Source organism: Pteropus medius, unplaced genomic scaffold (assembly GCF_902729225.1).
Source record: "Pteropus medius unplaced genomic scaffold, Ma_sr-lr_union100, whole genome shotgun sequence".
Classification (NCBI taxonomy): domain Eukaryota; kingdom Metazoa; phylum Chordata; class Mammalia; order Chiroptera; family Pteropodidae; genus Pteropus; species Pteropus medius.
Genome location: NW_024344370.1, coordinates 391,954 through 405,382, shown reverse-complemented (window position 1 = coordinate 405,382; position 13,429 = coordinate 391,954). Strand labels below are relative to the sequence as shown.

At 33.6% G+C, this 13,429-nt stretch overlaps 1 protein-coding gene and 1 pseudogene across 3 annotated transcripts in view; both read right to left on the bottom strand.

Annotated features, from left to right (window-relative positions):
* The window catches only part of PARP8 (poly(ADP-ribose) polymerase family member 8), a 160,113-nt gene that overhangs the window by 20,367 nt on the left and 126,317 nt on the right, over positions 1–13,429 (bottom strand). For all 3 annotated transcript variants that reach the window (XM_039869914.1, XM_039869912.1, XM_039869913.1), the window contains exons 16-22: positions 8,401–8,493; positions 7,485–7,610; positions 6,199–6,264; positions 3,602–3,669; positions 1,614–1,662; positions 394–506; positions 81–153 (exon numbers count right to left, since the gene is read on the bottom strand). In XM_039869914.1, coding sequence (XP_039725848.1) covers positions 81–153; positions 394–506; positions 1,614–1,662; positions 3,602–3,669; positions 6,199–6,264; positions 7,485–7,610; positions 8,401–8,493 — 588 coding nt within the window. The remainder of the gene's footprint in view (positions 1–80; positions 154–393; positions 507–1,613; positions 1,663–3,601; positions 3,670–6,198; positions 6,265–7,484; positions 7,611–8,400; positions 8,494–13,429) is intronic.
* Positions 2,136–2,254, bottom strand: LOC120608348 (uncharacterized; annotated as a pseudogene).

The following is a 13,429-nucleotide window of genomic DNA, read 5'->3' as shown; positions in this document are numbered from 1 at the left end:
GAAAAAAATATATCAGGTTGCTTATCGAACTCTAATACTGAAGAATAATGAGGGCTTGTTAAAGTATTCAGAAAATGTACCTGCAGTCTTGTATTAGAAGCAACAACCAGACCATTCCTCAGGATGGAGTGCCAGTTTTCAATGTGTGAGCCACTAAAACAGAGGAGGAGAAGGAAAAAGCAGAACCAAAAAAAATCAATGATCTTTTAAAGTAGTCACGATATAGTAAGTCCTGGTGCCTTCTGAAAGTTCTGATATTCCAAGTCAAGTATCCTGTAGTTGACTATTCAGTGTTAAGAGCCAATTATTAAAAGGGAACATTTTCCTACTCACACATTTCAGAACACTGCGGTGGAGAGACATCCCCTCCCCCCAACATTAAGCAATACTCACTGAAATGCAAAGGTGCTTCCGAAGAGTTTTTTAGCAGCTCTAAAATTGGATTCTTTGGCTGGTGGACTGCTGAGAAGAAGGAACTGATGCGGAGTATGCATAAACTTCAATTGCTGCCATTGGAAGTAATGACAAATGAAAACATGTTAAATTTAATATATGATCAGGCTGCTGACAATTTCAAATGTTACTGGTTTAAGAATTATCTAGTTTCAAACCATAGGCAACAAGGCTGATCCATTAACAGGACTATCCATTTAAAAATAAAAACACCACCGAATAAATGATAAATCATATGGATAGTTATTTAGGCTAATAGAAAAGAAATAGGAGACAGCCAATTCAAAGTCATTTCTATTTGGCTTTAGAATACACTATGTAATCACATTCAAGCAGATCTGCCTTCCTAATTATATGTATTTTTAAGAATTTTATTATCGAATTCTCTAAGTATACACTAACCATTCAACTGGGGAAATGTTCTGAGTTTGCTAAGCAGAAAAGTTAATTCAAGATTTTTAAACTGTAAAAATTATCATCATCATGCTTTATTTGCATATATTTATAAAATTAGAAATTGCCTATATTCAAATATTGTTTTCCCCCTTGTTCATAGTAAGAAATTAAAACAGAACCTTTTGGATTAGTTGCTTGACAAAATTTTCTAATTGCTGCCCTTTTAGCTAGGAATATACTTATATAGGAACACAATATATAGGAATCTCGCAGATTAGAGACTCACAGATGGGAGAGCTGAGATTTTAGATACAGCTCTTAGGTGATGATCAGAACTGAAATCAGTCCATTAGCTTTTTCATTATTTTTTAGAGTATTAGGGCTGATGAGTAAGATACTGGAGACATTATCTTCTCTGATACAGAAAAGCTGAGCTATGCCAACATGAAACTGAAAAGGATAAAAAGCACATGACCCTTTTCTGGTCAATCTCTAGAGAATATTCTTTTCATCGCTCACGGTATAACTATCTCATATTGACTCGTATTTACTTAAAAGGTTAGGGCAACAGCCTGAATCTAAATTTGATATCTCAGAAAAGCTTGGAGCTTGTGCACATAAGGTAATTTTAAACTGAAGAATGAGGCTTAACCTGAGTCTACTTTAATATTCTGGAGAGGAGGCCTAAAAATCACAGGGGTCAGTTCTCCCAACCAATAAGTACTCCTCCCATTTCTGTATGTACATATGAAAAAATGACTTACCCTGTTAACTGGCAGTTTCACAATATGTGATCTATTACTTGAAATAACCCTGAAATCAATTAAAATAATCCATCGGTCACAAACAATTGTCAAATATATTTAAAGTTTTTTCTCCTTAGTTGATAAGTAATTAAATCTATTTTTGCTGTGACATACACTGAGTGATAATTTAATTTAATTACATCATTTTGCTTTGTTTCCTGAAACAATTTAAAGAGTTTATGTAACAAAATAACATTTTACTCTAAAAAGGCAGAGAAGTAGAAGCTTAAAACTTAAGATGTAACAATGATCACAATCTCAAGTATCAGCAAAATGAATATCTCTGAATAGTTTCAATATTAATATTTATATTATCTAAATATTACACAGATTAGAAGTTGATTCATATATCTGTTTCCTTTGCCCCTCCCTACACTGCCTAATTAAAAATGAGTGTTTTTTTAGTGAGGCAACCCTTGGTTGACCTCACAGGTTGCAAGGACCTCGTCAGCTTACAATCCCTTATTTTTTTAATTTTTACGCCTACAGCACATGGTCCTCCTAGGTGGTTTCCCATCCAAGCACTAACCAGGCTCGACCCTGCTTAGCTTCTGAGATCAGACGGGATCGGGCTCATTCAGGGTGGCATAGCCGTAGACTCCAAAAATGAGTTTTTAATGAAGATCTTTTTCTTTAAATAACTGAGAATCTCTTTGGGTTGATATATACACGATTTATATATAAACTGTTATTCAACATACTTGTTATACAACAAGACACCAAAGATGACAAAATTAAATTCAGGTATCTGAAAAAACTAATTGTTTTATGTACATAAAATAATCAGCAGGGAAAATTATACAACGTTTCGGTAGATTTTTTTTTCCCCCTTAGAAGAAGAGTGACTGACAAGCTGAAGGAAATAATCACAAGTAATTAAAAGTTAACAATCAGGCTGACTTCAGGGAAAAAAGAGATTAGATATTTGAGATTTGTATCTTCACTCTGAACATAACAATGTCAGAATTTTCAAAGTTAAAATTAAAACTGTGTTATTTTACTGAATTCTTCAGAATTTTAATAATAGATCAGAAAAGATACAAAGAAAGAAGACCTCTAAACCTAATTTTTGTCATGGTCTTATCAGACTAAATAAAATGCATATTATAAAATTCTGACTAAGCAAAAGTTAAGTAATCAGAATCACGAGAAAGTCAGATTCTTTCTCTTTTGCTCATCCTTACATACTTTTTTTAAAAAGCCCCTAGTTGTAGCATGGAATAAGTACTCATTCACACCAACCTCTTATAATCTTCACATCTGTATTACTGCATGATAATCATGGTAAATTCCATAGTCTTTGAGTTTTTAGTGATTTCAAAGAGACATGTACATAAAACACTTACAGCTATGGGAAGTAGCTGTAAGTTTTCATTTTGCAAATGAGGAAGTAGAGGGCAAATTATTTGAATGGTGTAGTGCAAGGTGAGTTCTCAACCCACCTCTGCTATTCTTAGCCTAGCCTCCTTCTGGGATCCGTGCTGGACTAATGCTATATCCCTCACCGGGCTCACTCTGAAACAGTGCCTCATCTGCAGTCATCAAACTATGAGTTCATCAAATTTATACTGACCTTGGTAAGAAAGTAAATTATACAAAACATTTCAGAAGGATTTTCAATAAGTGAGTTTCATCACTGAGAAAATTAAATGAACCTAAAACTGCTCCACCACATAATCCAGTCAATCGTATTTTTCTAAAACTATAGACAAACTGTTGTCACATATACTGAATATCCATGTGGTGCATCTTCTTCCCTCTGTGATGTACGGGTTTTAATTAAAGTGAGAATCATTAAAGATTCCTGGATTGTAAAATCACCAGGCCTCAAAGGCTTGTAGAACTGTAGCATTGCAGGTCTTGTAACATAGGCTTTTCCCCCACCCTTTAAAGTCAGCAGTAAAAAATGATGCTGTTTTCAGTAAGAGGAAAACTAAATTTTATACCATTGCAGTAGGGGATGAGCAAGGGGGTCTTGTTTATCCATCTGCTTCTTGATTTCCAGATATGGTGCCTGAAAAAGAGGTCATTTTACTGTTTGGTTTTCCTTAAAAATTCCTTTTCCTTTTTTTTTCTTTTTGCAAAATAATAATCAGATTGAACAGGTATGCCTAAATCTTGAACATCTATGGCCGTGACATGGTAACAGCAACAATGACCCTTTCTTGCTGCTCTCACTCCCCAAGATTATGTGAACTCTGAGCTCCCATGTAGCACAAAGGATTTACCCTAATATTTTGCTAAGAGACTCAACCAAACTCTAGTCTGGTTTCCATGTACTAAGCCATGTCCCTAAAGGTGACCCCAATCCTACTGCTGAGTTCTTACTCAAGAAAACCCAATGCTTGAGCAAAGGTATGTCGTACCAACCCACACTGCTAACCTCTCAGTAATTCTCCACTTATCCCCCTTCTGTAATTTTCCATACCCCTGTAGCCCCTATTTTCACTTTTCCAGAGCCCCTTTTTCTTCTCTCTGCTCTCACTTTAAAAATCTCAGTCACTTTGTCTCATTTGGAGGGGAGCTCCCCTCATACTGCCATCCTCTCTCTCCACTCCTGCAGTCCTCTGAATAAGATCTGTCTTGTCATCTTTAACAACTGTCTGGTGCTATTTCTCCTTCACCATGGCACTTTTAACTTTTAACTAACATTAAAGCAAAACCTGTAATAGTTACTACTAATGTTCACATCGGAAGATACTGACTTAGATGTAGATCTTTATGGAAAAAAATCGGACAAAATTTACATAAGAAGAGCCCTTCTCTTAAAAGTATTTAATCAAATTTACCCAGTCAATTAACCTTCTCATAGAACAAAGGGCAATCTGTGACAATTCATGTCTATCTATAGGACATTACATTCTGGAAAATAGGACAGTATAATATTATATTTATTTGGAGAGATTTAAAGAATTGATGCAATAAAACCTGACAGCATCCTTATGAAGTATACACTGCAAGAGGGTGAAGAGTTATTGTTTATCATCTAGACAGTGAAGGAAACTGAGGCATCAAGCGATTAAGCAACTTGCCTAAGGTCACAGGCCACATCATTGATAAGAGAGTTCCACAATGTGAGCCTCTATCTCCCTAAGCTGACACTCAGTCATTTCCATTGCCTCCTATTAAAATAGCTTACACATGACCCAGAATAAAGGAAGTCATTTTTGGCAGATTGCTGATCCCAGAGTCAGAGTTTGTAGCTATTTTTAAATTCGGGAATGATCTGGGTCTAGGGTATAGTATAAATATCCCATACCAACGTCTTTGGTAACCAAAAATGTTTACCTAACTTTGTGTGAAATATTGCAATAGGTTCTTTTTTTCCCCCTAAGTGGAAATGCATTTTACTATTTTCTTTTCCTTATACAAATATAATACATATTTGTTTTAAAAAAATCCAGAGAATACAGAAAGGTACGGACACAGAAACTCAAACAGAAAAGATGTCAGATAAGCAAATAATGTAACTTGGAATTAAAGGCTCTCTTGTTTACCAGTGTCTGACACATACTATTTGTGAATGAATGAATGGATGAATACCTGACTACACGAATAAATAACTATCAAAGGAATCAAGAATCAAAGTTAGGAATATAAGAATGTACTTTTGGAGCACATTTTCACATAGAGTAGAGATGATGGCACTTGTGGTAGGAGGAGGGCAGCAGCTTTGTGGCCCTGAGACAGGAGGAAAATCCACTAATCTCTATCCAGAGAAAGGGAATGACTCAGGGTAATACTCTTTATGAGCCTGCAAAGGTCTCTGGGGGCAGGGCAAGCCTCGAAACCTACAGATACGAACTGAATCCATAATGTGTGTTGTTGTCAATTTGCGATTATTAGTTCCCATTTATAATGATGAGTTTTAAACCTCTCTTCAAATCTTTGGCAGTAAAAAGGCCTCAATAATTCAATAGCATGTGCTTTTCCAAGAACTGGACTATATATATCACAGTAATACATTGGACTTTCATAATAAATCCTAATCCTTGCTCATCAAACTTTTCCACCAAAGGCTCCCTAATGGCCCAAAATATAAACTCTCAGGGAGTCTGGTGTGTTCCAAAGTTATTTGGAGATTCTGTATTATATCTAATATATTTCTCTACAATTTAAATTTGATAAAGTGTTTGTTTTTAATTTAACCTTAAAATCATGTTGTGAAATTATTGCCATTAATTAAAATTGACAGTCCAGGAAGATGGTACCAGATTTAACTTTGGCCTTAAGAAATCTCAACTTATCTCCATGTACTCAAACTCTTGCCTAAGTTTGAGAACAGAGCATTATGATTATAATTACGCTACTACCCTCCAAAAGTCACAGTGGGAGCATGCCAATACGTTCATGTAATTTAATTAAAATATCTTGGTACAGCATACTTATCAATTTCTTATGATTTTAACTATACTCCCATACAATAGAAAAGTACTGCATGGCCAGTATTTTCAGACAATTTTTTTCCTCTCAGAACATTTTTCAAATATGATTTTATTCAAGCAAGACCAAACTGTCCAAGACCATAAGATGATATACTTACTTGTGTCATTTCTCTAATAGAAGTTATGCTATCCAGTGCTTTCATTACTCGATCATAGTTCTTCTTCTGTTTGAATGGGGGAAAAAAAGTATTCACTATAAGCCTTTGCAAGTCTGCACATTACTAGAGAAACATATTATTTCTGTACATGAATTTTCCATCAGGGTCAATTTGAAAGCCACAACTGTGTTGTATACATAAAAAAGAAGACTTTAATAAGATGGTTCAAGGATGTAGGATTTATAACTGAGTCAGAGGGAAGAAAAAAAGAAAATAATGTCAGTCCTAATATAAGTACATAAAATAATGTTCAGCCTACAAGGAAAAAAACTATATATACAAAAAAAGATATTGGGCTCCTGATTCTGGCTTTCACCATTAAAAATTAAGCCATGATGGATAAATTAAGCATAAAATTCTTCTAAAAATACAAAATCCACTTTAAGTCTTACAATTTCATTTTGTTTTTCTTTTCTTTTGATTGGAAGATTGTCACCCAAAGAGTAAGACTAATAACATACTACACTCAATTGGCAATTCATTTTTAAAGCATAATATAAATGTGTGCCACTTACGAGGAAAAAAAGTTCTTCCAAGGATATTTTGTACAGTCATTGTTTCTAAAAATGACTGCAAGATGAATAGTAATAGAAAGTACGGCAATTTTAGCTCTCGCGCAATTTGAAAATTTTGTTATTTCACAAGAATTCTACCTAATATCCATGAAATTATTTTCTCAAGGAATGCCAGTTGACCAACAATGTGAATTCAACTATCACTAACCTTCAGATAACAAGAGAGGGAAAAGAGGGAGGACAAGGGAGAGTGAAGTGAAAATACTACTGAATAAGAGAAATTTGTGCTTTGACACATGATCTTTAAACTTAAAATGAGGTTACATAAATTAGAATCTCAAAAGATATATAATGAAATTAAAATAATCATACTGACCATTATTAACTAATTATTATAGCTATTTACCTACCTTCTAAGCAGATGGGATGTGTAAAGGTAACAATTTGAGGTGATTAAGTGTGTCTAGTTTCATGAAGGTGAAGCTCTGAAAATGCTTTTAAAGGATGAAAGGATAGGGGAAGTATTAGGTGAAAGCAAATCAAGTTTATGGAAAAAGAATGATACTTAGTAAATAGATATAGAGTCCACAACAGGTCATGGATATGCTTGATGAGATAGCGATTTAGACAGAAAGAGGAAAGCTAATGAGATCAAAATCTTAATTATTGTTATAGGAAACTTGTGATTGGTATGCCAGGATAACTACTTACCCTGGGGTTGAAGGCCAGCATCTGAGGATCGTTGGGATCGACCACAGAAGGATATGGCTCGAAAATGACAACTTTTCTAGGAGATTCCAACGCAGACCTACACATGGATACTAGTAGATCTACCACCTTGAAATATATACACAAGATAGTCACTCTCCTTCCAGTTTTATCAAGTACTTTGCCATTGTTTCTCCCTCTCACAGTACTTAATTAGGAAAGATTCAGGACTGCTATTAACTTCTCAAATCTGTCATTTGTAGCTTTAGATCAAATTTGACCAAACTTGACCATTATTTAAAGTAACTACTATGTGTTGCTTCTAATTACAAACATCTTGATATCTCTTTGTTATAAACAATGTGCTAACATTGGTCTATACTCTATGGCAAGACAATGAAAAAGAGAGATAAGTCCTGGCTCTCGTAGAATTGACATAAAATGCTTTTCTGCCTCCAAATTGTTTTTTCATTTGTTTTTATATTTTTCTTCCTATGTCATAAACACTGCAACTGTAAAATTGAATGTTGTCTTTTTATTACATGTTCTGCCCATTATCTTTTCATCTAAGTTTTAAGAATAAATTAGGTTACGTTTTATGGCACTATAACTTTACAAATAACTTTTACACAATGACAGGGTTTCGATGGCTCAACTTCACCATATAACAAAGAATCACAATTGTTTTCCATATAATAGAAAGTTGGTTTAATTTCTCTCCTTGGCAATTGCAAAAAATGACAAAACACACATTAGATAAAGATAGCAAAATTTATATCTAAAAAACATCAAATGCTGGTTTGCTTTAACAATAAACTATCTAAAATTTGCCCAAAGTAGCAGAGTGAAGATAACTAGTGGATCAGAATAAATTTTCCAAATCAAAATATGGAATAACTAGTATCGCGTCTTATACTACCTGAGCTCCGGTTGCTATTTCATCAGCAGCTTCGTTCATTACTCCCAGGGTTTGAAAAGCAAATACACACAGCTCTCGTTCACACACAGTAGGCTACGAAAGAATAAGAAATCAATTGACATTTTTTCCATCTCCCAATTCTAAACTCAGTTTATGACACTGCAATTAATAAATGGAAAATGCAAAGTTTCAGAATGTTAAAAAGAAAGCAATCATCACTTTAATAAAAATTTCTAAATTTAGGTCGCAATGAGTAATAACCATTTACTAATATAAAGTCATAAATATGTTTAAGAAATCTATTTGTTAATTCTAACACCTGCACTAGGAATGATTTAGCAACAGATAAAAATATACTTAAATTGAAAAATCCAACTCTCCCTCTTAATATAAATTTGCATATTTTATACACACACACACACACACACACACACACACACACACACACACACACAGCAGATACCTAAGCTGGCGATATACTAAAAAAGGAGGTTAAACTCCAAAGTTGTGTAAAATAAATATACAAAGGAAAAATTCCACCTTTTCCCAAGTAATTTTCTTTGGAGGAAATAAGCATGACTCTGCTTACTTGCTACCCAGCTCTTGAAAGATTGGTTTTGTTGCAAAGACTTTTAACTTCAATAACCTCCTGAAGTCAGCAGCACTGAAATATACACTCTGCAATTGCTTTGGAAGAGTTCTCATCTTTCAAATCTAATATAGTGTCATCTGTTTGATTTATCTTATCTCCCGAGTTACATTGCATTAGGTAGCTGATGAAGCCTAACATGATGAAATCCATAGTACCGCTGCACAGCAGAGAAAAGGCATTTGTTAGTGCCACTGCTTCTATGCTCACTCATTTCAGAGGACCACTTGGTCTACTGTTTAACCAGTGGGGAAGTATGATCCCATTCAGAACATCCTTTTGGTTCGGAATGAGCTTATACAGCGGGAACTTTGTGGACATAAAGCATGACCAATCACAAAGGTTTCTGGGTGATGTTCCCTTAAGAGAATTAAAAAAAAAAAATTTGATATATTTCCTTTGTAAACCTTAAAAGTGTAGTTTGATTCCATTTCAGAAACATTAGGAAAGCTACCTATGGGAGGAAATTAATTGAAGAAAATTCTTCATCCAGACTCAAGTGATACATACTGCTATATATATTTGGATATACTTAGAGCAGACTGTGCAATTTCTACTACTATCTCTTTTACTTGAATGTTTAATGTATTTTTCTATTTTTCTGTGTGTCTCTATGTGCATATATGTTTCACCCTCAATTTCCCCTACTGACATCGGGTCCTTTTGTTAACTTACTGGGAGTGAGGCATGGTTTGAAACAATAATAGTAATCATTTACAGCACATTTACTACAGTGTCAAACACTAACACTGGTGTTTGAGTATAGCGAAACTGTATACAAACAAGAATCCAGGGAGAAGATGAACCTTTGAAATCATAAAAGGTCCTGGGAACTAATTCATGTACCAGTTACCTAAAGTTCATTGAAGAAGTAAACAGAGAAAGAGGGTACTTTGTTTTTAATATTCTTGTCAAGTAATCATATGCTTTTTATGATTAAAACCCATTAATCCCAAAGCTGAATAATAGGATAAGCCTCATTTAGGGTGTATGAGTAATGAATGGTTTTTATTTTTTCATTTGAACTTTGGACAATGAATTACACTTACTTTGTGATCATCAACTATGTATGTATGTTTGCATGTGTGTGTTCACATACAAATCCCAGGGACTGTAACATGAGAAACTACGTTTTTATACAAAATTGTTGCCTTAAACAACAACAAACAAAAAACAAAAAACCGCTACACTAGATCAGAAGGGTAATTTTTTTGAAATTTTAATATAGGAAAAATTTTAAATAAGGAAAAATATGATAATTATTCTTATACAGCTCTATCAACACATTTTGTCCTCAATTGTAGGTATTCATGTGCTGCCCTGACTTTGTCTCAAATAATTTTTACCAATTTTACCAAAACCTCCTATTCTTTATCTTGGGTAACAAATGAGCAACATTTCAATGCTTTCTATAATGTTTTCCTCTGTGTTTCTGTTTCATCCTACTCCAGATTTATACTGAAACCCCTAAATCTCAAAATCACATGGACTTGCCAACTGATACATTATTTTAAATAATAAACCTACATTCCTCATGATAAAAGTGTGTCTCGATACTTTATATAGACACCTCTTGTCTTTCTTGCATCCTTTGGTTGAAAAGTTACCTTTCGTCCCATACTCTAATGCATAAGGCTGATTTCTGGAATATCCTGCTACTGCAACTGTTTAAAGAAGAAAATCAGGTACCCTAGAAAACATTTGGGGGAAATTTTTTTTTGCTATCATACTGAAAAATTAGAAGTACACATTATGTTCTTATAAAAATAATTTTATCTTTCCCTTAAAAAAAAATAGCACCTATAGAGGTAGTAATATTTTGATTAATTTATATACTATATTAACACCATACTAAGTAAATATCAGTGAATTTTTAAAATAACAATTCTATATCTATCGCGTTTTTACTAGAACATTCAATAGTGTTCAAGATGTAAATCAGCTAATTAGTTTTGTAGTTTTGTCAGTTTTTGTAGACTACTGATCCTCTCCCATGTTTATTCACATGTGAGAGAAGTTCAAAATGTCAACGCAAGATGGTGCACTAAAAGAAAGTTCTCAAACTTATTAATTAATCTAGATTTGATGTATCTTATTGCTTACAAACAAGACTTCCTACTCAAAAAAGAGAAACTGAATTAATCTTCCTTAATAAAATAAGTAGTTATATTTTGCATTAGCATTCTCCCACCTGGAATCAACTACCAGCCAATTCCCGGTCCCCAACAAATTGTGCTATTACTAACTATATTAACACAGAAAACTCTAGCATCAATTCAAAATAGAACAGTCATTTAATAGCTGTTACTAAATAAGTGAAATGATGTTTTATTACACATACTTTAATGCAAAGTATGTATGCCTAAATATAACCAAATGTGTACAGTATTTACTAATTCATTTTTGATTTTACAATTAGTTTCAATTTGTAAAATATTACCCATTCTTAATGTTATATTATTATATTACCTTCAAGCAATTAGTTTCTATGATTTAAACTGTAAAACCATGGCAAATCTCTCCTGCCATTACAAAAACATAATATTTTTGCAATATAATATTCATTATACGACTTTTAAAAACAGGGAGAACTCTATAGGTCCCTAAGCTAAAATCTATTTTAGAAGTTTTTAAGCTAAGATGAATACATTTTTAATTTTACTTGAATCAAAGCAATTAAAATGAGTAATAAAAGCATATTTCAAACACCATTTTTAAACTCTAAAGAATAGTTTAGAACTGAACTGCATTTAAGAAAACTGTGTTTTCAATCAATTTAAATTACTTCCCATTGAAAATAGAAACAATACAACTGAAGAGAATTTAAGTATTTATATATAACATGCTGTAGATGAGTGGTTTCAAATCTTTTTTTGCCAGTCTTTTAGTTAAAAAAAAAATTTCATGTAAACATTATAAAACAAATAAAAGTGCATATAAATTATTCCATGTGGAGCACATGTGCACAGTTTAATTTTCCTATCTGTAAGACAGGTATCGAAATCATAGCTGGCTCACCAGGATGATAAGAGAACCAAGTGACAAAGAGAACCAAGTGAGATAAGGTTTATGAAATCTCCTTGAGGTATAGAGAGATGTTTAAATATTAACACTACAAGGTAACTTGGTTAGCTGTCCTTTACTCAATGTATACACAAAATAAGTGTTAAATAAAAATTTGCATTGAAGCATTAAGTAGCATTTTTATTTTCATACCCACGGCTTGTCAAAATTCTATATTGCTAAAATCTTTCTTGCTAAAAAAGAAATGAGCAATGTAAATACAAATTTATAAGGTAGAAACTAGTGTTGGAAACACAAGAAAACTAGTGTTGGAAACATGAGAATAATTAAGAATAGCTCCTAGAAACAAAAAACTTACAAGCCTTTAATTCTCTGTATTTCCAGTTTTATAGTCAATGCTTTGAGTTCTTTTCAGGGTTCGGAAGAGAAACACGTTTGGGGTTGCGAAAGACTTGCTCATAAGACAGACAGTAATCCCAAAGATATCAAGACATGTCTACTATATGACAGGATCAGACCAGATTAGGCCTCAACACATGGTGAGCCCTGTTATTTCATAGAACTAAAGTAGTTGTTTGAACATTAAAACCAATTTCTACTCAATTTGGATGTAAAAAAATAAAACATATTTTTGAACTAAAAGCTTTCTGGCATAATTTTTATTTAGTTTAGCCTGTATTTCAGAACTTGAAATCTTAACTTCTGTAACTTTGGGGATAGAGTAACAGGGAGGGAATAAGATGTACTTTTTCGTCCATTCAGACCTAAATAAGAAGACCTACTATCTTCCTCTTAAAAGGTAAAATGAGACATATCCAGGTTTATCCACATGCTGTTTCCCAAGAATTTTCATAGAAATGCCTTAAACTATGACCAAATTATAACTGAGTATTATTAATTTCACTGTGCAAATAAAAATCTTAGTGACAATTATTTGTCTAAGGTCCACAGTAAGGTTGGATACAGAAAAATACAGATTTTCAGGATTCTGAGTTGACTTTGCTTTAGTAGGATTAGGCATTATTCTCAAGTGGTGACTTGAGGCTCTCAGGACTGATGGCTCCACTCAGAGCAAGTAATCTGAGACACTGTCACATGGCATGAGAAGAGAATGAGATACAAGTGCCACATCGTATGTTGAGGTGGGAAATGGAAAGTCTATTAACCAGGGACACACAGAATAGTTGCCAAGTATCAATGACAAACTTCCAACTTTGTAAGGACACCGATCTGCGCATACATGGGTTTTCTCCAAATGAGGTCAGCAGCTCGCGTGCAAGGTTCACAGAAGAAAACAACTGCATTGATCCAGGATGGGAGTGCTGAAGGTGAGGGTAACAAAAAGACGAGGACAAC